This window comes from Lissotriton helveticus, chromosome 2_1 (assembly GCF_964261635.1).
Source record: "Lissotriton helveticus chromosome 2_1, aLisHel1.1, whole genome shotgun sequence".
In the NCBI taxonomy this organism is placed as follows: domain Eukaryota; kingdom Metazoa; phylum Chordata; class Amphibia; order Caudata; family Salamandridae; genus Lissotriton; species Lissotriton helveticus.
In genome coordinates, this window is record NC_136059.1 from 146,984,623 (window position 1) to 147,012,283 (window position 27,661).

The 27,661-nt window shown below is 45.2% G+C and overlaps 1 protein-coding gene across 1 annotated transcript in view; it reads left to right on the forward strand.

Moving 5' to 3' along the window:
• LOC144820083 (polymeric immunoglobulin receptor-like) overlaps positions 1 to 27,661 on the forward strand; it is a 234,654-nt gene that overhangs the window by 59,878 nt on the left and 147,115 nt on the right. The window contains exon 3 of the mRNA XM_078677735.1: positions 17,664 to 17,996. Coding sequence (XP_078533861.1) covers positions 17,664 to 17,996 — 333 coding nt within the window. The remainder of the gene's footprint in view (positions 1 to 17,663; positions 17,997 to 27,661) is intronic.

Sequence of the window (27,661 nt, forward strand, 5' to 3'; positions counted from 1 at the left end):
AGTCGTTGATCTGCTCCCTATTGATGGTCTCTATCATTGCCATAGAATACTCTTGTTTTGTTTATTAAATTTAGACTACGACCACTGTTTTTAAGCAATCCATAATGTTTTAGGTCCACCTTTAACCTCGCCGTGAATACTTTTTGTCTCGTAGGTAATAATCAAGGACATAAGACTGAGACAGGCGAGAGCCTTATTCTTCATGTATGTGCATGGTAAGCATGCATAGAAAGGTAGGGATGCATTCAATGAGCCTTGATGAAGGCCTTAAACTCAAACAGGCTCATAGCACACGCCGAAACAAGAAACAATTGAACAAGTTCAATAAACCCTACTTCAGGTACCCTTTTTAAAAGGAATCCTGTGAGTATACCTCTAGGTATTTTTAACTCTATATCTTTCGACATGATCCTGCTTATCCAGTTTGATTTAATCCAAGAAGTCCCATTCTATCTTTGGTTGAGTCTGCCCTGGTGGTACCATCCTACCAGGGTGTGGATAGGCGCCGATGATAAAGCATATAATGATAAACTGAGTGAGGCGTCTTATCCAATAGCTTTGGATAGCCAAGAGGTATAAGAAAGAAGCTTCTTTCCATTTCCTTCCTTTCTTTTTTCTTTTTTACTTTTCCAGTCACTTTCGTGTGTGGTAGTTAAGTGAATAAGCCTGGTCCTTTCTAGTGAAGGTTGAGAAAGTTCTGCTTCTGAAATTTAAAAAGAGAATGGGACAAATAGTGCTTTTTAAAATCATAATATTTCATGAAATTGCCCTAGAAGTTACAAGAACTGCCTACTGAAGCTGACCATTCCCACAGGTGTTGATGAAGTCACTCTGCTCATGAAAATTTTGAAAAAATGGGGCCATATTTTGCATTTTAAAGCACCATTTTTAAAGACGTAGGCAAAAAAGTCACAGGCCTTGATTACAAATGCCTTGTAATTTTCCATCCCCACTGCTCAAATACCTGTTTCATTATTACCAGATATGCAGAGTTGACAGCAATTGGTAATTATCGTACCTGATAAGGACCACATTCTTCCCAGGTTGATATCAACAAGTCGAAACTGCTGAATTTTACACAAAGAAAATGCTAGATAAATACCAAGACATGAGGATTTTGGTTCAGAAAATGCAACCATCTGCTTGCCATTTGCAGTATGGTAGGATCTATTTCAGAACTGGAGTAGTTTATTGCCCCTTGATGAATAACAATTGCCAGGATATCAATATATAATTTCCCATGCTCACTATCCTCTGCTCTGCCCTTTCTTCACTCCTCCACAACTTGCACCAGGGGCCTCCAGACAGCCAATGCACCAATCTAAGACCTCCTCCAAGCAAGTGATGTATGGTTGTGGATTTAGGACTGTTCTTTTCTTCGCCGTGGGATGAAAACACATAAAATTGGACCTGAAACTCTAACTTGCAATCCCTGTATTTAAGTGCAGAGATATAGGTTAAAAGTGCTAATTCTGTTCCTAGGAATCTTGCTCCAAATTACAGGGAATTTGTACATGGGACCAACATAGGTACAGTATGGACAGACAGTCCTGGAGTGTTGCAGAAATGGCAGGCAGATTCACAGCATTTAGCCAGGAGGTGCAGAACTGCTCCATGCACAGTCAGATCAATGGTTGGTGAATTGCAGATGTGTCCAGTTGTAGGGGGAGAACCCCAAGTAATATGAGAAAAGGAATTTACTTCAGATTTTATGGCCCTACTTATAGTGGGGCCCTTTAGTCCAGAACAGAGGTAAACTCACTGGGTTTCGACCCTACATTTCAACCATTTTTCCTACTGTTATCCTTGCAATTTTCTCTTAACTGAACTTGCCTTTGATTGCCCAAGATCCCCACATTCCTTCCCTTTTTTTTCCTTCATGTTTCTCTTGTGTGCCTCTACTTATTTTCTATATATTTCTTTCACACACACTTTCCATTCTCTATTTGTTTTGCTCTTCTAATGTCAGATTGGATAATCAAGGGATGGTCTGGAAAAGAGGGGAATCCAGCTGTATCTGGCAGGTATTATTGATGGGGTCTGGTATCTGTGTCCTAGTACAAATTGAACTGTGGGACCACACATTTATGTTCTGTGTCCAGATCAGCAATCTGCAGGGGCTAAAGACTTATTTTCAATTTCAGTTGACCCTACACAAAGGCCTCTCAATGGGCCATCTTAGTTCATTTTGTTCTAGCCTACGATGACTGGGAACTAGCTGGAGCCTAACACATTGATACCCAAGCCATCAAAAAAATCAACATAATCAGCTTGTTGCTGCACAAGTGCTTAAGAGATCAAAATATGGGGGCATATTTATCAAAATGTCATGCAGCAAGCAACCTTGATGCATTAGTGGAGAGGTGTGGCTCACTGGTTAGAGGCGGCAGACCTGTAAGCAGAGAACGGCCCGGGACCAGGGTTCAATTCCCGACGCGGCAGGGTCTTGGACCAGCGTCAACGGACTCGATAATTCTCGCCTCAGTGCCTACTCTAACCAGGGAACACACTCGGTAACTCTGGGCATTAAGCTTGCCATATCTCTACAACGGCCCCCCACAGACGCCGGGGATGCCTGGTTTCACCCTGGAGATTCCCAGAAAGGGACCATCTCACAGGGAAAACCAGGACGGGTTCCCCAGCGGTCTACAGCGCCAGGACACTCGGGTAGAGTAACAGTGCGCTTTACAAGTATCCAACATTTACATTTACATTTACGTGGCATGACCGGGAGAGGGCAGGAATGCGCCATATTTAACAATTATATGGTGTGTCCCTGTCCTCTCCTTGCGCTGGTGCACTATGTGCTGCCTAGCGCCAATGCAGGCAACCTTGCACCAAGGTGATTGATTTACAGGCAGAGTTGTTTGTGTGCAAGACGGGGTACTATCCAGCACAAAACAACCCGTTGAGGGTTTTTCCTCTTTCTTTGTGTGCCCTTTACATCACACATACAAAGTAGGAAACATTCAGTCTAAGCACAGTATTTTGTATTAAAAGTGCACTTGCCTGTTCAAAACCTGTGCTAGACTCACCCTATGTTGCAAAGGTGTGTGCATAGCACTCAGCAGCCAAATTCTGCACCAGCGCTGTGGGGGGGGAAAGTGCCATATCTCACCTTCTCACACAATGCAGCACAGCAACTTTGGTTGCTGCACTGTGTTGTGTGACTTGTGTGACTTTTTCATAAAAGGGCCACGTGGGTGTTCTTTTACTATAGTTCATCAATGTAGCATTTTTGTGTCCCTACACAGGAGCATTTGAAAGTAAAGACAACAAAAATACTAACCACAAAAATACAAACTCAGTTATGTAGAATGCCACGGGAGTAACACAGGACCCCATCAACTGTTGTGAAATGAGATGACATTGCAAATCAAAAAGGTGCTGTGGCTGTGGCATCCAGGTTTCACACAGTGCTGGGGTGAAGGGCCAACAGACAACAGGCAAGTTGTGTGTAACTGGGTGTAGTCCCCTTGGAAGAGTGCGGGAGGCCCACATAAATAGATGTTTCTCCAGAGAAGTCTGCTGAGACTGCAGTCAAGAGAGCATGCAGCTTCTGCTAGAAAAGAGCATGGTCTGAGATTAAGGCTTTATTTTTACAAGTTCTGGCCGCAGAAATGCAATGTCTGATCTCCTATCTGTCACAATGAGCTGACAAATAAGTCAGGACTAAGTTCACTTGCTACCCCTTCTCTTCCGCACTCTTTGTCTTTGCAGGGTCTCTTGCTTTCTGCCCTCTGCATTACCATCTTTTCCACTTTTTCTCTACATTGCTTTCCCCATCATTCCTTTCCTCTCTCACTTTCTGTTTTCCCTTTTCTGCATACCACACAATTTTTTTTCTTTGCCTTACATCTCTATTTCCCTTGCTTTATGATTCGCTGGGCATGTCTATCCTTCCTCTGCAATACTCTCCCGCTTTATTGCCCTCTATTCTTTCCCAGCCTCCTATACTGACTTTTAACCACCTTTTTCCCGTTAGCTTTGCATCGCATTTTCTATCCTATCAACCATTTGCCCCTCCATAAACCCATCTGCTCCTTTGTCTGTTCATCCATCCATCCATCCATACATACATATATATATATATATATGGTAACAAGACAAAATATCGAATTCAAAATATAGAATTACCAAAATATCGAAGTCAAAATATAGAATGGACAAAATATCGAATGGACAGACTATAGTGGTGAAAAATATCGAATTGAAGGTAAGTAATTTAATATCGAATAGTAATTTTTACCCCTATGCTATCCAACGCTTTCCCTACTGTTGCACTCTCTGGAGTGGAAATAGTAATTTTTACCCCTACGCTATCCAACGTCTTTACTGTTGCACCCTCTGGAGTGGGAATAGTAATTTTGACCTCTACGCTACCCAACGCTTTCCCTACTGTTGCACTCACTGGAGTGGTAATAGTAAATGTTATATTTATTATTTCATTCATTTTAAATTACTTTTAAGACATTTTAAAAAATTCGATATTTTGACTAACTATATTTTTTAAAACTATAGTTTTGATTCGATATTTTTGTACTTACCTGTTTGTGGATAGGAATTTGATATTTTTGCATTCTATATTTTTTCTTCGATATTTTGGTAATTCTATATTTGTGTATTCGATATTATGTCAGTGATCCCCCAAATGCATTGTTGCTCTCTGCTGATGATGGAATTAATCCAGAAACACATGCCTAGAGTTACACAGCACAGGCCGCACCAAATATTGTGATACATTAAAGACTACTGCTGAAGTAAGAGTTGTCATGCACTGCATTTACCATGATGCAGTGGAGCAGATTGAGTGCTGGGATCTGAGGCAATGTGATTCCAACCTCCTTCCATATGATTTATTGCTTTAATATAATCTGTGTGCTGCCGCTATGAACTCATATCTAAAATAAAATATTGTTACTGTTTAATATGTGATACATATGGAATATGCATGGAGTATGGAATAACAGCAGGTATGAATTTCATCATCAAAATTTCATTAAAGCAATGAAATATTATTGCAGTACAGTACAAAACCTATGCTAGACTTATGCACTATAGCTCAACGGTGTGCATGTGGCGCTCAACAACAAAATTCTGTGCCGCCGATAGGGAGTGGGGATGGGAGAGCCATATCTCTGTAGATATGGCACTCTCCTGCTCTCTCCTTGTCATGCAAAGCAGAGCAGAATGTGTGGCTGCTGCCCTGTATTGCATGAGAATTTAGTAAATCTCCCCCAGGTGCTTGAGGGTGCGGTACACTTTTATTGAGGGTGGAAGCCACAGACTGAAAGAAAGCCCCTGCTTATTGAAAATATCCTTTTTCCAGAATAGCCTGTGCTTGGAAATGCGCTGATGTGACATAAAGACATAATCAGCAATCTTGCATTTCACTGAGGGGGAAAGAACATACCTAATTTAATGAGACGGCAGCACCCCACCCCCACAGGCAAGTGCAGCGTGTCTTCTAACCCACCTGTGCATAAACATGAGTACCATGTAGGACCCCTGTGACCTTTGTGCCCCCTAGCAAGGTGGGCCAGAGGAGGGGTATATTAACTGTACTTCCTGTATTTCCTAAGTGGTATAAACACAGTGAGCCTATTTTACCTCTGAGGCTGTGTCGGAAATTTACCAGATCACAGTTGCAAAGGCATACCTGCATGTTCATTTCGTCATGCCTCCATGCAAATGAGGGAACTCCCACCACTTCCAATCATGCAACATGTGTGCCAGCCATATCAACATTAAAGAAGAAGTTGCACAAGTGTCACGGTCCCAGTGCCGTAGTGAAACCCCCACTGTAACAGATTAGGTAGGGGCTGCCCCTTGGGTCGATGGGCCGTTGAACTCAATCATAATAAAACATTCATTTGTTATTGTGGGCCTCTTCTGTCTGCAGACAAAATTGTCATAAATATCACTAGAAGGCAAATGCATGACAGAGTGATGTGGCTGATGGGCTGCTTCGCAGTGAAGGAAACTATAAAAGGAGGAATTATAAAAAATAGGGGAAAACACAGAGAAGCATACAAACAGAAAAAAGCATCATAAACAAAGGTAAGAGAGGAAAATGTATGGATGAAAATTAATAGATGAGTAGATAGAAGAAAAAGAAATAGGAGGAGAAAGGAACCGTGAATGTGAAGAAGGAAGAAAAGGAGAATGTTATAATTGGTGTCAAGCCTCCTCACCCAGAATGGGCAGGGTCCATGGAGGGGTAGCTTCAAAGGCCTGCCGTCTTTGAGCTACCCCAGCCATTTGCTGCTCCCAGCAACCGGCCCCCACCCATTCTGACCCCCACTTTGGATGGGAGACTCGGCAGGAAAACCAATTTAGGAGGGAAGTGTGCCCACCTTTGCCTCCGCCCTCATGGGGCGGAGGCGAGGTGAAGCACAACGAGTCCCTGCCATCATGCAGATGGGGGAGCCAGCCAACCAGAGTGAGGCGTATGCCTCCTCCCACTGGAAGGCAACATTATAGGGGATGTACCTACCCATTGAAAGGAACCTAATGGTCCTGACCTCCACCTACCTGTAATGCCCCTAAATTTTGTATTTAGGGGCAACTCTGAATCTTGCCTTATAAGACCAACGCCGAAAAGAAGAAGCAAGAAGAAAAAGGACCAAACAGCCGTGCGGAGAGAAGAGGCGGACATCTACTGACTTGGCCCCAGTCCTACTGGCCCGTCCCAAACTCAGACTCCTCCAACGGAACCTGGGTGTGTCCTGCAGCCAGCAGTCTTCAAATCCCGGAGAACCTGCACTGCCTTTGTGGCTAAAAACTGACTTTGTCTCCCATGAGCACCGGACTTGCTCACAACCAACCGACTCTGACTCCGGCTGACTCTGTGAGTCTCTCCCACTCCGCTTCTGGCACCCCAAGCCTGAGTGAACCAACAGCCTAAGGAGGTCGTTCCAGTGATCCTATCCTGGATCCCAGTGGCCCTTAACCTCAACATGCTCCCAACTCAAACCTGCAGCCAACAACTAGAAGGTCCTCTCAACCATGACCATAGGCGACCCCCAGATTGACTTAGTAACCGAAGCAGTCCAGAAAGAGCAACGGCGACTGTCCGACTAACTCTGTCACCAAATGTGTGTGGTCACAGGAAGACGACTCCTAAAGATCCCATTCGCCTGAGCAGCAGCTAACCGACTCAAAGGGAACCGAGAACGAATCTGCAGCATCAGCCAAGACCGTACCTTACACCCGCCACTCCTGTGCCACCTGAGGTGTAGTTCTTGTGTTGGCCACGGAGTGACCTTGACTCTGGGAGCTTTTGTTCCCCAATTTGGTGGCCTGCTTGCCGCAGTCCCCATGCCCATGACTGTGCTTAGCCCGTTGGCTAACGTGTTGTCTCTGCACACTGCACCCTTCTGTTGTGGTGCCACTGCCGGTGCGGCTCGAGTGCCCATTTGACCGAATCTTGCCCACAAACCCATAAAACTCAGTTCTGCCTTCTATGGAATAAATATGGCTTGTGAGTAATACTGTAAACCTGTATTACTGTAATACTGTAAAACTGTATTTGCAAAATGCCTTGTTTCATTTTTCTTTCCCTCAGGAAATACACCAGCCTTGTATCTAGAGATACCTGGCTGTGTAAGAAAAGTAAGTGCAAAGTAATTCTGACTATCTGCAAATACAACGTAATTCTACTGTAACTAATTCACTGCATTCAACTGTAGTGAAACTACATATGCCTGCAAAGTATTCCTATACTTACCTGTACCCTTCCACGCTGATAACAAGTGCTGGTAAGGGCGAAATCACCGCCTTTCCCGCCTAATAATCTCCTACCGCCCTGATTGGAACACGCCCACTCGAGGCCACGCCCCCTACCCCAAGCTATAAAAACGAGCTGAATCACAAGCAAGTTAGATAACTTGGACCCTCCTGAGGCGCAGCCGGGAATAGTAGGAGACAGAATTATTTCACTGTTTTTAACTTAAACAATTGTATTTTTGCCACTTGAATTTTAACTCACTCACCCCTCCTGGGACATATCCTCTGTGTGCAGGCACCCTTCCACGCTGATAACGAGTGCTGGTAAGGGCGAAATCGCCGCCTTTCCCGCCTAATAATCGCCTCCCGCCCTGATTGGGACATGCCCACTTGAGGCCACGCCCCCTACCCCAAGCTATAAAAAACGAGCTGAATCACAAGCAAGTTAGATAACTTGGACCTCCTGAGGCGCAGCCGGGAGTAGTAGGAGACAGAATTATTCACTGTTTTTAACTTAAACAATTGTATTTTTGCCACTTGAATTTTAACTCACTCACCCCTCCCGGGACATATCCTCTGTGTGCAGGCACCCTTCCACGCTGATAACAAGTGCTGATAAGGGCGAAATCGCCGCCTTTCCCGCCTAATAATCTCCTCCCGCCCTGATTGGGACACGCCCACTCGAGGCCACGCCCCCTACCCCAAGCTATAAAAACGAGCTGAATCACAAGCAAGTTAGATAACTTGGACCCTCCTGAGGCGCAGCCGGGAGTAGTAGGAGACAGAATTATTTCACTGTTTTTAACTTAAACAATTGTATTTTTGCCACTTGAATTTTAACTCACTCACCCCTCCTGGGACATATCTTCTGTGTGCAGGCACCCTTCCACGCTGATAACGAGTGCTGGTAAGGGCGAAATCGCCGCCTTTCCCGCCTAATAATCTCCTCCCGCCCTGATTGGGACACGCCCACTTGAGGCCACGCCCCCTACCCCAAACTATAAAAACGAGCTGAATCACAAGCAAGTTAGATAACTTGGACCCTCCTGAGGCGCAGCCGGGAGTAGTAGGAGACAGAATTATTTCACTGTTTTTAACTTAAACAATTGTATTTTTGCCACTTGAATTTTAACTCACTCACCCCTCCTGGGACATATCCTCTGTGTGCAGGCACCCTTCCACGCTGATAACGAGTGCTGGTAAGGGCGAAATCGCCGCCTTTCCCGCCTAATAATCTCCTCCCGCCCTGATTGGGACACGCCCACTCGAGGCCACGCCCCCTACCCCAAGCTATAAAAAACGAGCTGAATCACAAGCAAGTTAGATAACCTGGACCCTCCTGAGGCGCAGCCGGGAGTAGTAGGAGACAGAATTATTTCACTGTTTTTAACTTAAACAATTGTATTTTTGCCACTTGAATTTTAACTCACTCACTCCTCATGGGACATGTCCTCTGTGTGCAGGCACCCTTCCACGCTGATAACAAGTGCTGGTAAGGGCGAAATCGCTGCCTTTCCCGCCTAATAATCTCCTCCCGCCCTGATTGGGACACGCCCACTCGAGGCCACGCCCCCTACCCCAAGCTATAAAAAACGAGCTGAATCACAAGCAAGTTAGATAACTTGGACCCTCCTGAGGCGCAGCCGGGAGTAGTAGGAGACAGAATTATTTCACTGTTTTTAACTTAAACAATTGTATTTTTGCCACTTGAATTTTAACTCACTCACCCCTGCTGGGACATATCCTCTGTGTGCAGGCACCCTTCCACGCTGATAACAAGTGCTGGTAAGGGCGAAATCGCCGCCTTTCCCGCCTAATAATCTCCTCCCGCCCTGATTGGGACACGCCCACTCGAGGCCACGCCCCCTACCCCAAGCTATAAAAACGAGCTGAATCACAAGCAAGTTAGATAACTTGGACCCTCCTGAGGCGCAGCCGGGAGTAGTAGGAGACAGAATTATTTCACTGTTTTTAACTTAAACAATTGTATTTTTGCCACTTGAATTTCAACTCACTCACCCCTCCCGGGACATATCCTCTGTGTGCAGGCACCCTTCCACGCTGATAACGAGTGCTGGTAAGGGCGAAATCGCCGCCTTTCCCGCCTAATAATCTCCTCCCGCCCTGATTGGGAAACGCCCACTCGAGGCCACGCCCCCTACCCCAAGCTATAAAAAACGAGCTGAATCACAAGCAAGTTAGATAACTTGGACCCTCCTGAGGCGCAGCCGGGAGTAGTAGGAGACAGAATTATTTCACTGTTTTTAACTTAAACAATTGTATTTTTGCCACTTGAATTTTAACTCACTCACCCCTCCTGGGACATATCCTCTGTGTGCAGGCACCCTTCCATGCTGATAACGAGTGCTGGTAAGGGCGAAATCGCCGCCTTTCCTGCCTAATAATCTCCTCCCGCCCTGAATGGGACACGCCCACTCGAGGCCACGCCTCCACCTATCCCCTCCCAACAAAAATGTGCATGTTCTGGAAGCGCAGCGGACAAGCGCAGCGGGTGCAACGATTGCGCGCCGAAGGCGCGCATTAAGCAAGCTCGTCTGAGCTCGTCCGTGCCGAGACCGGGCCTAGGGCCACCCCCCCTATATCCCAGGCTACAAAACGCAAGCATTACAGCACGGAAACTCTCTTGGGATTAAGACCCCATGGCATGGATTGCTATCAGTCCCAGTTCCACGCAGAAAACATCCCATTTACCTGTCCCTCCTGTCAATCAACCCTCAAACCTAAGCCGGCCCCAGACCAATCTCACGAGTACTGCATGTTCTTGCTCAATTGCAGATCCCTGCCCAAACACAGGGCAGAGTTTGCGCTACTGCTGGAAGAACGTTTGCCAGACATTGTTTTCCTGATGGAAACATGGATGGCCACAGACTCGGACCCGGCGGTAATCACAGCCCTCCCTCCTGGCTTCCAAATCATCCGACAGGACCGACCTGAGGGCAGAGGAGGAGGTTTAGCTATTATCTATAAAGACCAATTCCTCTGTTGAGTAATCCCGGAAACCATCCCGGACTACGAGAGCTTAGCCTTCAGCCTCGAACTCTCCCCTAACATCTGCTTCACAGGTACTCTAATTTACCGCCCCCCAGGCCCTCCCAAGCAATTCTACAATTTTCTCGCTTCAATTGTGGCGGAACGCGTCAGCACTCCCTCGAACTTCACCCTGCTAGGGTATCTTAACTACCACTTTGACTCCACAACCGATCACATAGCCACTATGCTGGTAGATGACCTAGCAGCGCTGCAGCTAACCCAAATCGTCAGGTCTCCCACTCACGTCAAAGGCCATTTGCTGGACCCTGTGTTCAGCAATTGTGCAGATCTTACATCTAGCCCACCAATCCCCCTTCCATGGACTGACCATTTACTAGTCCCCTTCACCTGGACCACATTCAAACCCCCAACCATCAAACCCACAGTACGAATAGCCAGAGCCTGGTCCCGCCTCCCAGTCGATAAATGGACAACCAAACTCGCTAGCAGCCTTCCTCTCCATAACAAGGATCCCTGCCTAGCCAACCAGACATTTGAAGACTGGATCACCCAATCCCTTGACAACACTCTCCCCAAAAGAAAAACCACTCTGAAACGTTCCCACAAATCTGCACCCTGGTACTCAGAGGCCCTTAGGGCAAAGAAACGCCTATGCAGGAAAGCTGAAAGGAAATGGCGTTTGGACTTCTCTCCAATGGAAAAAACCCAATACCAAACGCTACTTAAAGAGTGCAAAGAAGAAATCAAAGTTACTCAGGCGGCATATTTTGCTAACAAAATCATTCTAGCCAAATCAAAACCAAGGGAGATTTTCCAAATAGTAAAAAATCTCACCAAGCTACTACCCAGTTTGCCTGAAACAACATCCTCAGAGCACTGCAACAAGGTGGCAGACTTCTTCCATCAAAAGGTTGACAAAATCTACGCCTCCTTCCCCCCTTGGCCGCACCCGTCACAGCCTCGACTAACACAGCCTTGGCACACCTTTCCCCACAGACTCCCTCCACACTAGATCACTTCCCCCCCTAGATCTGGTATCTCTGGAAACTGTAGCCCGGAAAGTCAAATCTGGCTCCCCCAATGACCCAGCGCCACCTGACATTATAATGTCGGCATCTCAGGGTCACCCTGCCCATCATTATGGACCTCTTGAATGCCTCCATCTCCTCCGGCACGGTCCCGCCTGGATGGAAACGGGCCATGGTTAAAGCGCTGCTGAAGAAACCCAGTTTGGACCCACTAGACTTCAGCAACTATCGGCCAATCTCCCTACTTCCCTGGCTGAGCAAGGTTTTGGAGAAATACATCAACAGCCATCTGGTCACCTTCCTAGAAACCAACCAACTACTAGATCCCACCCAGACAGGCTTCCGACCCAAGCACGGAACCGAGACCGCCCTCCTCATTGTCACCGAGGAATCCAGAAAAATCTTGGACCAAGGAGGATCAGTGGCAGTGATCCTCCTTGACCTTAGCGCGGCCTTTGACACGGTCAGCCATGACATCTTGCTGAACCGTCTAGCTAATGTCGGTGTCAAGCACAAGGCTTGGCTATGGTTTGAGTCCTTCCTGAAAGACAGATCGTTTCAGGTATTCGACGGGGAATCAGTGTCCACCAGCAGACCTTTAAGGTGCGGGGTCCCACAAGGCTCCTCTTTAAGCCCGGCGCTATTCAACATTTATATGAGGCCACTGGCTGAGGTTGTTCGTCCGTATGGAGTTAAGATCATCTCCTATGCGGACGACACCCAGCTGGTGGTCTCACTGGCGCAGGAGGCCAACATTCCCATAAGCGGAGGACTCTATAAGTGCCTAGAGGAGGTAAAGAGCTGGATGTCTGCCTCGTCACTCAAGCTAAACGGGGACAAGACGGAGCTGATGCTTCTAGGTTCCGCGAACCCAAGCTCCTTCAATTCCCTGTGGCCACCCTGTTTGGGTACCCTTCCAACACCCAAGGACAACATCAGGAGTCTTGGGGTGTGGCTCGACAAAACCCTGTCATTCGACACACAAGCTACCAAACTTTCGGCCACCTGCTTTGGCCTGCTTAAAATGCTCAAAAAAATTCTTCATCTTTTACCCATGGAGGCTAAACAGGTGGCCATCCAGGGTCTGATCCAGTCCCGCCTGGACTTCAATAACGTCCTGTATCTCGCGGCACCAGACTACACACTGCGGAGACTTCAAACAGTGCAGAACTGTGCAGCCCGGACACTGCTCCAGCTCCCACGCCGACAATCCATCAGAGCTGGTCTGACCAGTCTACACTGGTTGCCAGTCCGCCAAAGAATCCACTTCAAAGCCTTGTGTATCGCCCATCAGGCCTTCTGGGACACAGGCCCCATTATCACCCGCGACCTAATCTCTCACTACCATCCAAGTAGAAACCTACGGTCAACCCAGACCTTCATTGCCACCACACCCAGAATAAAAAGAGCCAGATCAGGTGGTAGGACCTTCGCCCATAACGCCTCCAAGCTGTGGAACGCCCTTCCCCTTCATCTGAGAGCTAACTCCAATCTTACCTCATTCCGGAAACAGCTCAAGACTCTTCTTTTCAACTCCCCACAGTAATTCCTGGTACTATCCCCGCCTCTGCCTAATCATCTGTTGGTCCCTTAGCGCTTGGACGCCCCCGGGCATCAATCGCGCTCTATAAATCCACTTACAATTACAATTACAATTACAATTACCAGGCCTGGCTTGGTTCTAGACAATAAATATAGCTAAATAATATTTTCATACAAACCAATTGGTCAGAGTTCAGTCCTTGAGTGTGTGAAATAAATTCTTTCCTCAGTTATACAATAAATGCGTACCACTACTATCTGATAAGTCCTTACTACTCGCCCACACTACCACAAATAGAAAATAAGATACTGTCTACTTTAACCTCTACCTACTGATGGAGCAGGATGTTTTCGCAAAAAGAAACCTGCTTGGATTTGCACCCCCACAATTTGTACTACCAGTGTGCAGTGGAAACTAACATACAAATCACATGACACGCAGGAAAACTGCTTTACACATACGTGCACTAAGGTGAACTAATGCATGAAAGAACTAAGCTGCATTTACATTCCGTTTCGAAAGAAACAAGAAATGCATGACTAGTCTGCATTTCGTCTTTTGCATTCTGCTTTAAAAATAATAATAAATAATGCCACTTTTCCTTAATGTTTTGCTAAAGAAACCAATAACATGAGATAGTGCAAAGGTGGATGGTGAACAGTGAAAAGTGCATTTCTATGTAATTAACAAATGTTTATGTTTATTTCGTCATTAGTGAGTCAAATTGGCCTGCATTTAGATAGATGGGGGCTGAATAGAGCATGAAAAACCAGACAAACAGACTGACATGTCAAGGTTGTTCAACCACAGAGAACAGGCTCCAGTGTTTCTGGAGGCTCCAGAAACACTAGAGGCACAAACAACCTTTTGCTAAAGCCTAAAAGATTCCGCAAGGAAAAAACCTTTAAACGCTCTTTCTCAGGAATGGCTCCCAGGATTTGGAACTCGCTCCCCCCTGAAACAAGGCTTATCACCTCTACCATACTTTTCAAGAGAGAAGTGAAAGCGATCCTCATGGCTAAATACACTTGAACGACTACTGAGGAAAAACTACAAAGACTCGATACTCATCTGTACTACCTGTTCGAACCCTTGTACTTCTATTTTTGACTTTGAAATTGACTTACTTGACTGTTTTATGATATCACTTCAATGTACTGTTAACATGATTGATGTATCTGCGTATACATGCTCCCCTCCTCTGTAAAGCGCTCTGATATCTGCGAAGATCTTGTTCGCGCTATATAAAACTTTCAAAATAAATAAATAAATAACATTGTTTGTATGCCAAAAGATGAGACTGCTGTGGGACCCAAGACTTCCACGGACGTGGCTGAGACAAACATGAAAAATTAATGAAAAAGTTCTATCTATTAAATGAATGAACGAGTCAAATTTTATGTCATGAGAAAGGATGATAAACAAAAAAAGAATGCTTAATTTTGTAATGAAATCATAGTGGTGTGACAGATCCACCTGTCAATCCGTCCAATGAGAAGTTAAGTTTTATGAATTGTTTCAACTAATGTGGGTTGGACATGTAGGTTTTAGGTTATAACTGGGGTGCCTTTAGAGGTGTGGTTTAGAGCGAGCAGAGATCGAGAGAGAGAGAGAGAGCGGGGTTATGCGTCGCTGTCCGTCGGTTTGCAGAGAGGCCTAGCTGTTCCTGTCACTGTACGGTTCCTGAGTTCTGAATTCTTTGTTCCCTGACTCTATTTCAGGGGACCCCCACTACCTCCTTGGCCAGCGGGTGGGTATTTCACTGATCTTTGGGTTAGTATTATCCTTCTGACTCGTATTCTGCATAATCATTTGCAAATGTAATGTTGTCTCTGAAACTTATGTCTCTTCATCTATCCCCTCCGTCATATGTATATTGTTTTGCATTATTTTGCTAAAACTTATGTCTCTTCATCTACACTGATTGCATATTGCTGATGTTTTTCTCTCACTCTTGAGGATTTCTTTGTTTGCATTTGTAACCTCTATGCGATGAGCATAAACTATATACATTAATTTGAGATAAACTTTATTGTTCTAACCAAGAGTCTGTGATTATTTAGCTGACTAGATAGATAGTACTATTATTACCATCAACTACTCAACCAATTGACCAGAGGAAAGAGAGTTGATATACACGTTTAATTATGTATTTAGAAATGTTGACCCTGAACCTGTGAAGGAAACTAATTATGACGTCATAAAAACTTGACCCCCAGGGCATCAAGGGATCTGGGTGAATGTGTATGGGCCAAATTGCATGGGATGTTATTGAGTATTGATCCCTGATTAGGTGTTGTGCTGGATCACTACCCTTGGGGATGCACTGGACTCTGTGCACATTATACCTTACTTTCGTATAGAATATACAGAGCCAGCTTCCTACATGCTTGAATTGACATCTTTTGGTAATATGTACGGACACTGTGCTTGTTATGTTACTAAAGGGCTTAGTACACCAGATTGTCTTTTCTGGGGCGAATACTGGGTTTTTATCAGGGCTGTTTTTACGACTCTAACTTATACAACCGTAACTTGACAAAATAGATATGTGTATTTGTGAGGAACATTTCATCCCATTGGGAATGTCTCTCTTAACATTTCTGGTAAGTTCCCTTTATGAAATACTTCTCACAGTTGAGCCCCTTATCAAACCAACTCACTGCATGTTGTAACTGCGCCGCTGTATAAGACAGTGATAGGTCAAGCGGTCCCAGGCCTCTTTTGACCATGAGAGCTTCAGAGTGGCCAGTTTAACAGATCTGCAGACTAGAGTGCACAGATGCATGTCTAATTCCTTCAATAGTTGAGCCCGCATTGGGCACATTGGAACAGATTTGCAAGCCCCATGCAACACTTTTGCACAGCCGGTGCGTCACTTTTGTGACACAACAGTGGCGTATAAAATGTGGCAAATTTACAACGTGATGCATCTAGGGAGATCCATCACTTTGTAAAGCCCTGCGTGACATTATACCTGCGTCAAGTATAATGTATGCAGTGTGGGCGTTCCCACGCAGGAAAGCCTCGTAACAGTGACGCAGATTTCACTGTATGACTTTTAGGATGCCACTGGTTCAAAACCTTATGCCGGCTTGAAGTAGGCGTAAGGAGTGATGCAGTGTGATGGGAATAGGCCGCAACACGCATTGCTGGAGTTGCGTCATGCTTGCGGTACGACTCCTATAATGCGTGACTTTTCCGCCAACAGATGCAGCAGAATTTCTGATGCATCTGTCAATCCTTGCACCATAGCGTGCCGTATTGTAAATACAGCACATCTATGGTGGTGCAAGGGATTTTCACGCAGGCTCAGGGAAACTGACGCATCTGTACAAATGCGTCAGTTCCTTGTAAACCTGCCCCATAGAATTTTGCAACATGTAGAAGCATCATGGTAGAAAGACCATCTTAGCCGAGGTCTTTCTCATAATAGATAATGGCAGTGTTTTACAGAATTCTGCTAAGTGAATGAGCCTTCCAGAACCCTTCTCGTATTGACTGGTTATTGCTCCAGTCTATGGTAAATAACGTTTATTTCCTAAGTCATGGCACCTTCTTGTTTCCAAATATATTCCTGAATCCTATATCCGATGGGGCACACTCATCCAGTCTTTAAAGGCTCCCAACTAGAAATAATTCTGAGTATCCATAGTTCGTGAGTAGTTCTGAAACATGTTTGAATTTTCCAAGTTCCCTGAGGAGAAGAGGTTCTCCTAAATAGACTCAACCTCATCATGCACATACAGGCATCTGGATACCTTAGCTTTTTCAGTGGTCCTTCTGAAACACATCTGTTCTAGCTGACTCTGGGATGTGCATCGCCTCAAAAGCTCACACTCTGTGGACATTTTACTCATTTTAGATTTGTTAAATAGGCAACCCACAACCTATATTATGCACCAATCTCTCTTGAAAGGACAGGGTGACAGCCTAGCTGGAAAGACACACGAATTTGCCCTGGGATTGCTGGACTCCTGGGTTAAAGGTCATTTCTATTGGCACATCACTCGAAACTGTTCACCAAGGCTTTCAGCTGGGCTGAAAAACAAACATCCGGGGCCTCCTTGCTGCAACGGAGAACGGACCAAATGCTGAACAGTGTTGTAACTTACACATTCAATGAATGAAACTATCAGCAACTTATCTTATTCTATTTGCAGTATTTCATTCCTTTATTTCTCTTTCATGTTAATATATATATGGGTAAATATTTGTTCATTAGAGGAAGGGATACACACATTTTGCAACCAAATCTATGATGATAGTTATATTATATTGGCATGATAATGGTTATACTGAGGGGACAGGCTGCCCGTGCTCATGTTTTATTCTCTCATTTCTCTTTCCAGCCGGCGGCCAGGCTCTGACCGGTCCAGAAGAGGTCAGCGGTACCCTCGGCGGGTCGGTGTCCGTTGAATGCAGATATGACGCAGAATACCGCGATTCGCACAAATATTGGTGCCGACAAACAACCCGGCTCTGCGGTAACCTTGTACAAACATCGCTCTCTGCGCGAGAGGTGAGGGAGGGCCGAGTGACCATCAGGGATTCACCGCAGACCGGGACATTCACGGTGGTCATGGAAGGGCTGCGGCTGGAAGACGCCGGGAGCTACCGGTGTGGAATAAACAGACTTGGTTCACTTTATGTCCAAATCCCAGTGTCAGTGGCTGTTCTCACAGGTGAGTTCATGCTCTGCTTGCATTAATGGTCCCTCTGTCTCTGGGTACTGGTAGGGGAAGGCCGTTTCAGGGAGCGATGGAAAACATGCATGTATGTGTGTCTGTATGTATATATTGGAGTTTGTGTAGAGCGCACCAGGCTGGGAAGCAGCAGCGCTGTGAATACGGATGAGACCCCGATGACTGAAACAAGCAGGCAACGGGGAAAACCAGTGTGTGAGGGCATTGCTGGAAAGGTGGGGGTGGTACATTCTGTCGGATGCCAGTTCTAGTAGCCCGGTGGCTATTTTGGGCCCGATCCAGAATTTATATGATATATATGATATATATTTGCTGAATTTGTCCTGGTGTCATTCTCTGACACCAGAAAATAATTCACTTACATTAAATGCTACAAGTGGGCCTTCCACCCATCTAGGTATCCCCTTAAAACGTGCCTCGGGCTTCCATTAAAGTATAAGTGCAATTTTAAACTGCTAATTCAATTTTGCGAAATAAACCTTTTGCCAGGGGTAAAACATCCTTTTAAATACATAAAAGTCACCTTGGGGTAGGCTCTAGACACCCCATAGGGCAGGGAGCATTGTATTAAAAAAGTTGGCCATGTACTCTAAATTTTTACATGTACTAGTAGATAAAAACGTACAAATTTATTTTTCAACACAGTGAAGCCTGTTTCTTTGGTGTTTAAGGAATCGTCATTTGGAAAACTCTTCAATGGTAAAGTCAGATTTTAAGTTACAATTCTGAAAATACAACTTTTAGAAAGTTGCCATGTTCTTGCCCTAATCATTTGATGCCTGGGGTCTATTGCCTGGGACTCATAACTGTCTATTTGGCCTTCTGTGTATTCCTCCTGAACAGTCACACAATAGAGCTATTAGGTGTTGGCATGATGGGCCATTCTTGCAGGATGAGAGGGGTGGGGGTAGATGGAGTTGTGGACAGCCACTCTTGCACTTCAAGCCTACTCTGTCAACTCACAAAGAGCTTCACACTAGCCTTTTGTGACCCCAGACATCCTCGGACCATGGCAGGGAAGCATGAAATTCCAGACACTTCTGTGGGAGGAAACTCCAGAAATTTCTTCCACTTCCAAGCTGACATGAGGTATTAAATTAGGATTCTCAGACCTACTCTTGAGTTCACTTCAAGACCTGCAGTGGGCTCTCAGAGCACTGCCCTTCTGCTTGTGGCCTTCTGTGCACTTCAGTGGCCTGTCCTCCTGCACCAAGAGGACTGGCTGTCCAAAGCCTGCCCTGTGTTATCAGAGGGCTTCTCTGCTGCTTGAGACCTGCTTCTCTGCTTGAACTCAGGACTTCCAAAGTGACTCCAGGGGCTAGTTGGCTGTCCTCCTTATCAGAGCCCTAGGGACAGAAAAGGTTCCAACCACCTTGAACCCACATATGAGCCTGAGTAAGTCCTGACCCTCAAAGTGGTGCCCTTCAGTTCTGTTCCCTTGGAAGTGGTGCTAAAGGTTCCCAGATTCCTCAAATCCCAAACTTGGCCCTTAGAAAACTCACTTCCGAAATGTGCCCTGAGAACAGAGAGGAGACCAGACCTACAACAAATTCTGCTCAGCTGCTCCTCACAGAAGGAGTATCCGGCATCGTGGTGCCTTCATTGGCTCCAGCCTGCAGCTTTATTCAGCTGGAGAGCTTCAACTTCCGCAAAAGAGGCTAGGTACGAATGAAGAAATCTTCACTGCAACTTTGACTAGCAGCTTCATGGCAACAACGCCTCCTCCTTGAAAACCGTCGGCTACCTTGCCCCGCTAAACTTTACCTTCTCAAGAAATTTTTTCCCCAACATTTCTCCTACCTCAGAATGTAAGCAGAGACTGGGTCCAATCCACTCTGTACATCTGAACCGCGCTCCATCGCGGTCATCCATAACTTTTTACTTTGCCCCTGCTTTGCGTCACTAGATGTCCTCAGTTCGAGCTTTAATCTTTTAGACGCTAATTTCTTTACTTTAACACTTCATAACTCCGGTTCTACTGACTGTGTTCTCCACCTGCTTTCAGTTTGTGTGCGTAAATTCAGGTGGCTTTACTGAGTGCAGAAGTGCAAGTGGCAAAACAGGACCCAGTAGTCCCATACAGAGTAATTGTAGATGTGGAAATACCAGGCCATTCAGACGTGGCAAGAGCAGTGACCACTCGGGATAATGATCCAGCCAATTCTTAAATCCCAGAAGTTCTTCATCACCACTGGACACCCAGCAATTAGAAAAAGGGGCTTCCAAGCACTGTTTCTCTAATTTATTTTCAAATTTTTATACAGCAATAGGGCACCCGGAATACCACCAAGTGTGTAGTGAAAAATGTAAAACATATCCTACTTCCACAAATAACAGATAATGCATGCAGCTACTTAAGTGCTTAAAAAAACATCCTGTGTTTCTATAATTATATAAAACTTGCAGCAGAGCTGCTGTACACATAATCCAACCACTGTGATACATGGCAGCTGTGAATATATGCATATTGAATATTGGGTTGGTTAGCACATCATCAGGGTCAATTATTGGTGATTTGGCACAACATGACGGGAATGAGGCAGATCATCTGAGTGTTTTGTCGGCATTGTGCCTACTGGCATGGACTTCAGCAGGAGCTTTAACACAACCCCAAAGGCCCAGTAAAAAAACACAATGGGCTAGAGCTCCGGCTAATAAGAATCTCCAGATATATGAAGCCTACATCAGGTTTCGTAACAATACCATTCAGGCGCAAATGAATTTTTAACAAGCATTATATACGGCCTCTGGCGGGAGCTTTTCGATGTATTAATCAGACATGACAGTGAATTCAATGATATGCACTTACAAAATTCGTATTCAGCCACATTTAATAATACAGGCTCGAAACGAGTGTCCTTCAGTATTATAAATCTAACAACTGATTTTCCTTGACAAGAGTGTGACTATGGAAGGCACCACTCTCCAGAACTGCATGACCCTTGGGAACACTAAAATAAGGGTAAGCAAAGAGCATGCATGAATTGCATGTACGACACCTAATCATAAAGCATGTTTTCCACATGAGAGAAATGTAGATATGGACTGTATTTTAAGAACCTGTAGTATCACCTCCATGGAAAATCACGATATTTCCAAATGAAAAATCCTTGAAAACGTCTTTGCAAATACTCCAACAAATGGAGATCACAAATTTACAATGAAGTTTCACCATCATCGCTTTTTCTATCTAAGGGAGGTGTCCTCTATTCAGGAACAAAAAAACCCTGGTCCCAAAACGATTATGGGCTAGGGAATCATCACACATCCTTACTAAATTTAGACTAGGACAGTAGTAAGTCGGGATACCACTCATCAAAAATTCCTGGTCGCAAAAGTGACATGTCTGGTCGCAAAAGGCTGGTCGCAATTTTGACAGCTTTTGACATGTCTGGTCTTAAACTTCTGGTCTCAATTTTGACAGTTTAAGACCAGGACTGTTTAAGACCAGGGTTTGATCTGGCCTTAAACAGTCTGGTCTTAAACTTCTGGCCTTAAATTTAACAGCTAGGGCTGCAAAAATGGACATGCCCAGGAGTGCTCAGGCCTGGTCTTAAACAGTCCTGGCCTTAAACTGCTGGTCTCAAACAAGTGACAGGTGGCCCGTGTGTTGACAAGGACCGACAGGTGCCCCGGAAGGGGCGTATGAGTCACAGGGGGGTGGGTTGTTTTTTGGAGGTAGAGGCGTGGCAAAGCAGCCCTATGGCCATGTGTCCCTGTTGTGGTGTAGAGGTATACGCCTCTTTTAGGGGTGGTGATTTCTTTGAATACATATAAGCCTTTGTCAGGAGCCTGGGGTAGCAAGCAGCCGCTGGACAACGTGAAGGGTCACCATGGCAGAAAGGAAGAGCTACAAACCATTTGAGAGAAAACATTGGTTTGGTGGCTCAGAGATCCCCGTCAGTAGCTTTTACAGAACCAGACCTGCGGTAATGGAACATAATGCTCAACCAGGAGAACCTTATGGCTGTGGGTTTGCTAAACAATGGCCGAGCCGGGTGGACCCGATTAAGCGTTACAGCAGCTCTAGCGAGTGTTCGAGTGACGGTTTGGCGTCTGAGCAAAGCATGCTCTTGGAGTTGGAGGATGAGGAAGAATCCATAGTTCCTCCTAATACACCCGTCTATGAAACCATGGATGTTCACATGACGAGTCCTCAGGAAGTAGGTGTGCAACAGCCTGGTACAAGCGTGGAAGATGAGGGCTCACCAATGGATATTACCGACTCTCAAGATGTCAGAGTAGCCGACGCGGGGTTTGAAAATGTGGAGGTGAGTTAAAATGTTAGGAGCAACTATTTTGCATAAGGATGTATTTTATTTCTTCAACTACCAAACGTTAATCTTACTTTTGGCCCCTCTAGAGAGCACCAGCTCCTAACACACCCATCTATGAAACCCCGGATGTTCACATGACGAGTCCTCAGGAAGTAGTTGTGCAACAGCCTGGTACAAGCGTGGAAGATGAAGGGTCCCCAATGGATATTACCGACTCTCAAGATTTCAGAGGCGCTGCAGAGGATGGTGAAAATGTGGTGGTAAGTCAAAAAAAAAAAAAAAATGTTAGGAGTAGACCCTTTACATGAACGTTTGTTGTCTTTCTAACGCTAACGGGTTGTCAATATTTATCTTTTGAACCTAGGATGAAACACCGAAAAGAACTGATGCCCAGGGGCAGACTGCAAAAGGTCGCAGCTTGAATCTGTCTTGTATATGCTGTGCAAACCAGACGGGGAGTTCCACAAATCTGGGGACACCTATGTCTAAGGAGTGTGAAGAGTGTTCTAAGAACGACGACTCTGAAAAACCAACGCCAGGGTTCACCAGAGTTGGGTTCACCACTGATGACATATCAAGTGTTAAAGGTTTCGCAGCTGTGGTTGTATACACATGCGTCAAAAGGGACTATTACAGCCTGTGTTTCGGCCATCGTATTAACGACCCTGAACAGGGGGCGCACGAGTGTCTATCCGGATCATACAGAGACCGTGTAATCCGGTACATATGTAGTATGCTAGACCCGTACAAGATGCATAAACTGCTAAGGGTGGTGCACGGCCTGAGCGCTGAAAATAGTTTTGTCCATCCGAACATGCTGAAGATCATGATAGCGACAGTCAAGGAGATACGCTATGCCAACGACCCCTACGCAAAACTAAGAAGTATGCCAGGCACAGGTGTGTGTTGTGACAAAAAGATGGCACAGAGACTTATAGAAAGGCGCATGTGTAATCTGTATCTAAAAAACAGAAAAGTGGTATCCTTGGCACCACAAAGGCTGTTTTATAATAGATAAGGCCTGATGTATTGTGACCTTATAGCGTGCATTTAAAGTAATGTAGTAGAATGTTACACCCTCAAGATACCTTTATGTAAACCATACTTGCTATGTAATAATGTAAAATGTCTGTGATATGGTAATACTCATTCTTTTTTAATAAAATGTTCTTACACAAAACAAGCGTCTTTCATTTCCTGTACTGTAATGCCCGCTAACATGTCGGAGGGCCTGTTAAGAAAACTTTATTATGATACAAGAGGGGTTGGCAGCTTTGGAAGCGGCGCAGCTCTATATAGAAGGGCTGTGGCTGAAAAGGAGTCTGTAAGCAGAGAAGCTGTGAAGACATGGTTATCAGGAGAGGAGGCATATTCACTACATAAACCTGCCAGAAGACGTTTTAAGAGGCGACCCACAATCGTTAATGCGTGTATAGATTATCAGTGGCAAGCGGACATAATCAGCCTTCAAGATATAGCAAAACATAACGACGGTGTGTGTTATATATTAACAGTCGTAGATGTGTTGTCCAAGTATGCGTATGCAGAGGCGATGCGTGATAAAAGTGGAGCTAGCGTCACAGACGCTTTTAAAGCCATCTTCGATAAGGGGCGTATTCCTCAAAAACTACAAACAGACGCAGGAAAAGAATTCTTAAACAAGTCATTTCAGAAATTATTAAAGCAGCATAATGTTCAACATTTTGTAACACACACGGAGGTAAAAGCAGCGGTTGTAGAAAGGTTTAACAGAACTTTAAAGTCTAAGATGTGGCGGTATTTTACGGCCAACAATACATACAGATACGTGGATGTTCTACAGGCTTTTATAGCTGTATATAATGCCAGTTATCATAGGACCATCAAAATGGCACCTGAAGAGGTAACAACTGATAATTCGTTAACTGCCTGGAGAAACGTGTATGGGTCTAACTTTGGTACAAAGGTGAAGAAGTCTGTTTTTAAAAATGGTGATCACGTCAGGATTTCAAAACTGAAAGGAGTCTTCACGAAGGGTTACCAACAGACCTTTAGTGATGAAATATTTATAGTGGAAAGTGTGGAGCTTAAGGAAGGGGTGTATATTTACAGGCTAAAGGACTACGATGGGGAAACGGTGTCAGGATCCTTTTACAAGGAAGAGTTACAAAAGGTGCCCGATGATCCAAACCGCGTGTATAGGGTTGAAAAGGTTCTGAAAAGGAAAGGTACCGGTGCTAAGAGCCAGGCATATGTCAAATGGCGCGGATGGCCTGAGAAATTTAACAGTTGGGTGTTGGCCAGCTCCCTGAAGGGTGTGTGAACTAAAAGCCGCTGCGACGATGGAGACTACACCCTTTTATATAACCTTACCATCCAACGCTTCTAAGGACATGTTCCCCAACAATCAGATTTCTAATTACACCGTCAAATTGGCTAAGGCTGTGGACCTGAAGGGGGACTGGGAGGTCGCCCTAACAGAAATACAATACCCTAGAACATGGAATACATTTACAGCGGCTGAAACCAAGTTTTACATCAAGAGGGACCAGGACCCCATGGGCATACACACATCCTTCCCACCAGGCTACTACCCACACGTAACAAGCATTATCGAAGCCATCAACAAATCCATAGCCAGTATAGAACCACATCCGAATATTCATCTGGTGCTAGATAATGTGAGAAGGAAGGTGTTTCTTAAATCCATAAATCGAAACACCCTGTTTAACTGTTCAGGTAAATTAAGAAGGATTTTAGGGACAGTACAACATGTGAAAAGCCCCGTGGAACAAGATCACACGTGCCCCGATATTAATGGGGGGTTCTACACGCTCTATGTGTACAGCGATATTGTAGAGTCTCAGAGGATAGGTGATAGTTACTCGCCGTTGTTAAGGTGGGTGCATGTACAGGGTGATAATAATACCATGGTCAACATACAATTTAACAAACCCGACTACGTCGCAGTTTCTAAAAACCATTTTGACACTATTTCAATTATGATCTACGATGATCAGTCTGAGCCGGTGGCCTTTAAATACGGGAAAGTTATTGTCAAGCTTCATTTAAGGCCTAGACACGACAGAGGGTATTAAGCAGCCATCATGGTGGTTATGAAAACCTACGGAGACCCGTCTATGTACAGAGACTATTACAGAAGTCAAGCCGGTTATGGAGGACCACCGTACTTTCAAGGTTCACCTGTTATGTACGGGGCTGGATTAGGGGGATTCTTTAGGAGTCTGTTTAGAAGAGCTATGCCTTTCCTGAGAAGAGGCTATGAAATTGCAAAGCCTCATGTTAAGGCTGCTGCCACGAACATTGCCCAGGAGGTGGTGGGGTCTGTTACATCGGCGGTTGCAGAGCGCATGAACAAGCAACCTCAAGAAGGAGCTGGTTTGATGTATAAGCCACGCGCTAGTGTCAAAAGGAAACGGCGTGTTTCCAGACGCAGGGGTCCCCCAGCCCCCTATAAAAAAAGGAGGACCTCTTCAAAACGTCCTCAGAAAAGAAGAGCTCCAAGACGGAAGAGAGCTGTGAAGAAGCGAACCGGCTCTAAAGTAAATATTTTTTAAAGACTTGTAAACACAGCCATGGCCTTCGTACATTGTGGATCTGGAGAGTGCGCCAAATCAGAGTTAGACTTGTTTAGTCTAAAACCTACGCAGACAAGCATCGAAAACAGCTTCTTCATGGAGGTGTCACCTTTAGCAGCATTGACACCTCTGGCACCTATAGAGTTTTATGTGTCAGGGGCCACGGATATGTATTTGGATCTCAACAACACTCTGCTGCATCTTATGTGTAAAATCGTAAAAGCGGATGGGTCCGACATTGCCGACGACGCTAAAGTGGCACCGATCGCTTACCCTCTAGCTACCATGTTTAATCAAGTGGACATCACCCTGGGCGACCGACTTATCACCCAGAACGATAACATGTACGCCTACAGAGCCTACATAGAAAGCATTCTAAATTACAGTAGCGAAGCCCTTGACACACAACTTTCAGCGGGTCTCTTTCACAGGGATACACACGGTCAGTTTGAAATCACAGCTCTGGATGGTGATAATAAGGGCTTTATAAAAAGAGCGGGGCATGCTGCAGCCAGCCGTACCTTTGACCTCCTGGGGCGCATACATTCGGACCTCTTCTTCCAAGATAAACTGCTCATCAACGGAATTGATCTTAAGATCAAGCTCAATCGCAACAAGGACTCATTCTGCCTCATCAACGGGGATGCTGAACAGTACAAGCTGAACATACTGTCTGCGAGTCTGTTTGTAAAGAGAGTGAAAGTGTCCCCGAGCGTCAGGTTAGCGCACGCCGAAGCTTTGCAAATATCCAACGCCAAGTACGCTGTGGAAAGAGTAGCTCTGAAGGTATTCAGCATCCCTGCAGGTACCCGCTTAACACAACAGCAGAATTTATTTCTGGGACAGCTACCAAAACTCATCATCATAGGGTTTGTGGACAATACAGCTTTTAGTGGCACCTATGGCTCAAACCCCTTCAATTTTAAACACTACAACATCAACTACGCAGCGCTGGTCCACGAGGGCAATGTGATTCCTGCAAAACCCTACACCCCCAGTTTTGAAGCAAGGCATTACATCAGGGAATATCAAGGACTGGTTTCGATAACAGGAAAGCATCAAAGGGACTGCGGTGTAGCCGTGTCAAGAGAAGGCTATGGCCGTGGATACACACTGTTCGCATTCGACCTGACACCGGACATGGAAGATGGCGATCACTACAACCTGGTCAAAAATGGGAATCTAAAAGCTGAAATACGATTCGCAGCTCCACTACAGACTAATGTGAACATGGTCGTATTCTCTGTATTCGACAGCATCATTCAGATCAACCACGCAAGGCAGATTTTGTTTGACTATCTTTAAAAACATTGGTGAAATGGATACGGTGCAGATACGTGACTTCTTAAGCAGACATAAATACGCCAGGAAATACTTTTTGGGTGTTTTCCCTAGCGATGGGTTACCAGGCGAAATAGGGGCAGAAAGGCCCTGCACCCTAGTCTTTAACACAGACCCGCATGACCAGGCTGGGACACATTGGGCGGCCATGTTTATAGATGTTGATAAGGTTATAGTGTTTGACAGTACCGCAGAGTTCCCTGAGCACAGACTCTATACAACTCCTATATTCAAGTTTGTGAAAAAAGCTGCAGCTGTGGTGGAGTATAACAAACTAAGGGTGCAGGATTCCATGGCCATCACATGCGGGGAACATTGTATTTATTTTATCAGTAAAATGTCACAGGGTCTTTCGTTTAGAAATTTCTTAAATCTATATCCGGGGGATCTTGTTAACAATGACCGTATAGTTGCGAAATATGTAAAAGAAAACACCTGGGTGTCGGTC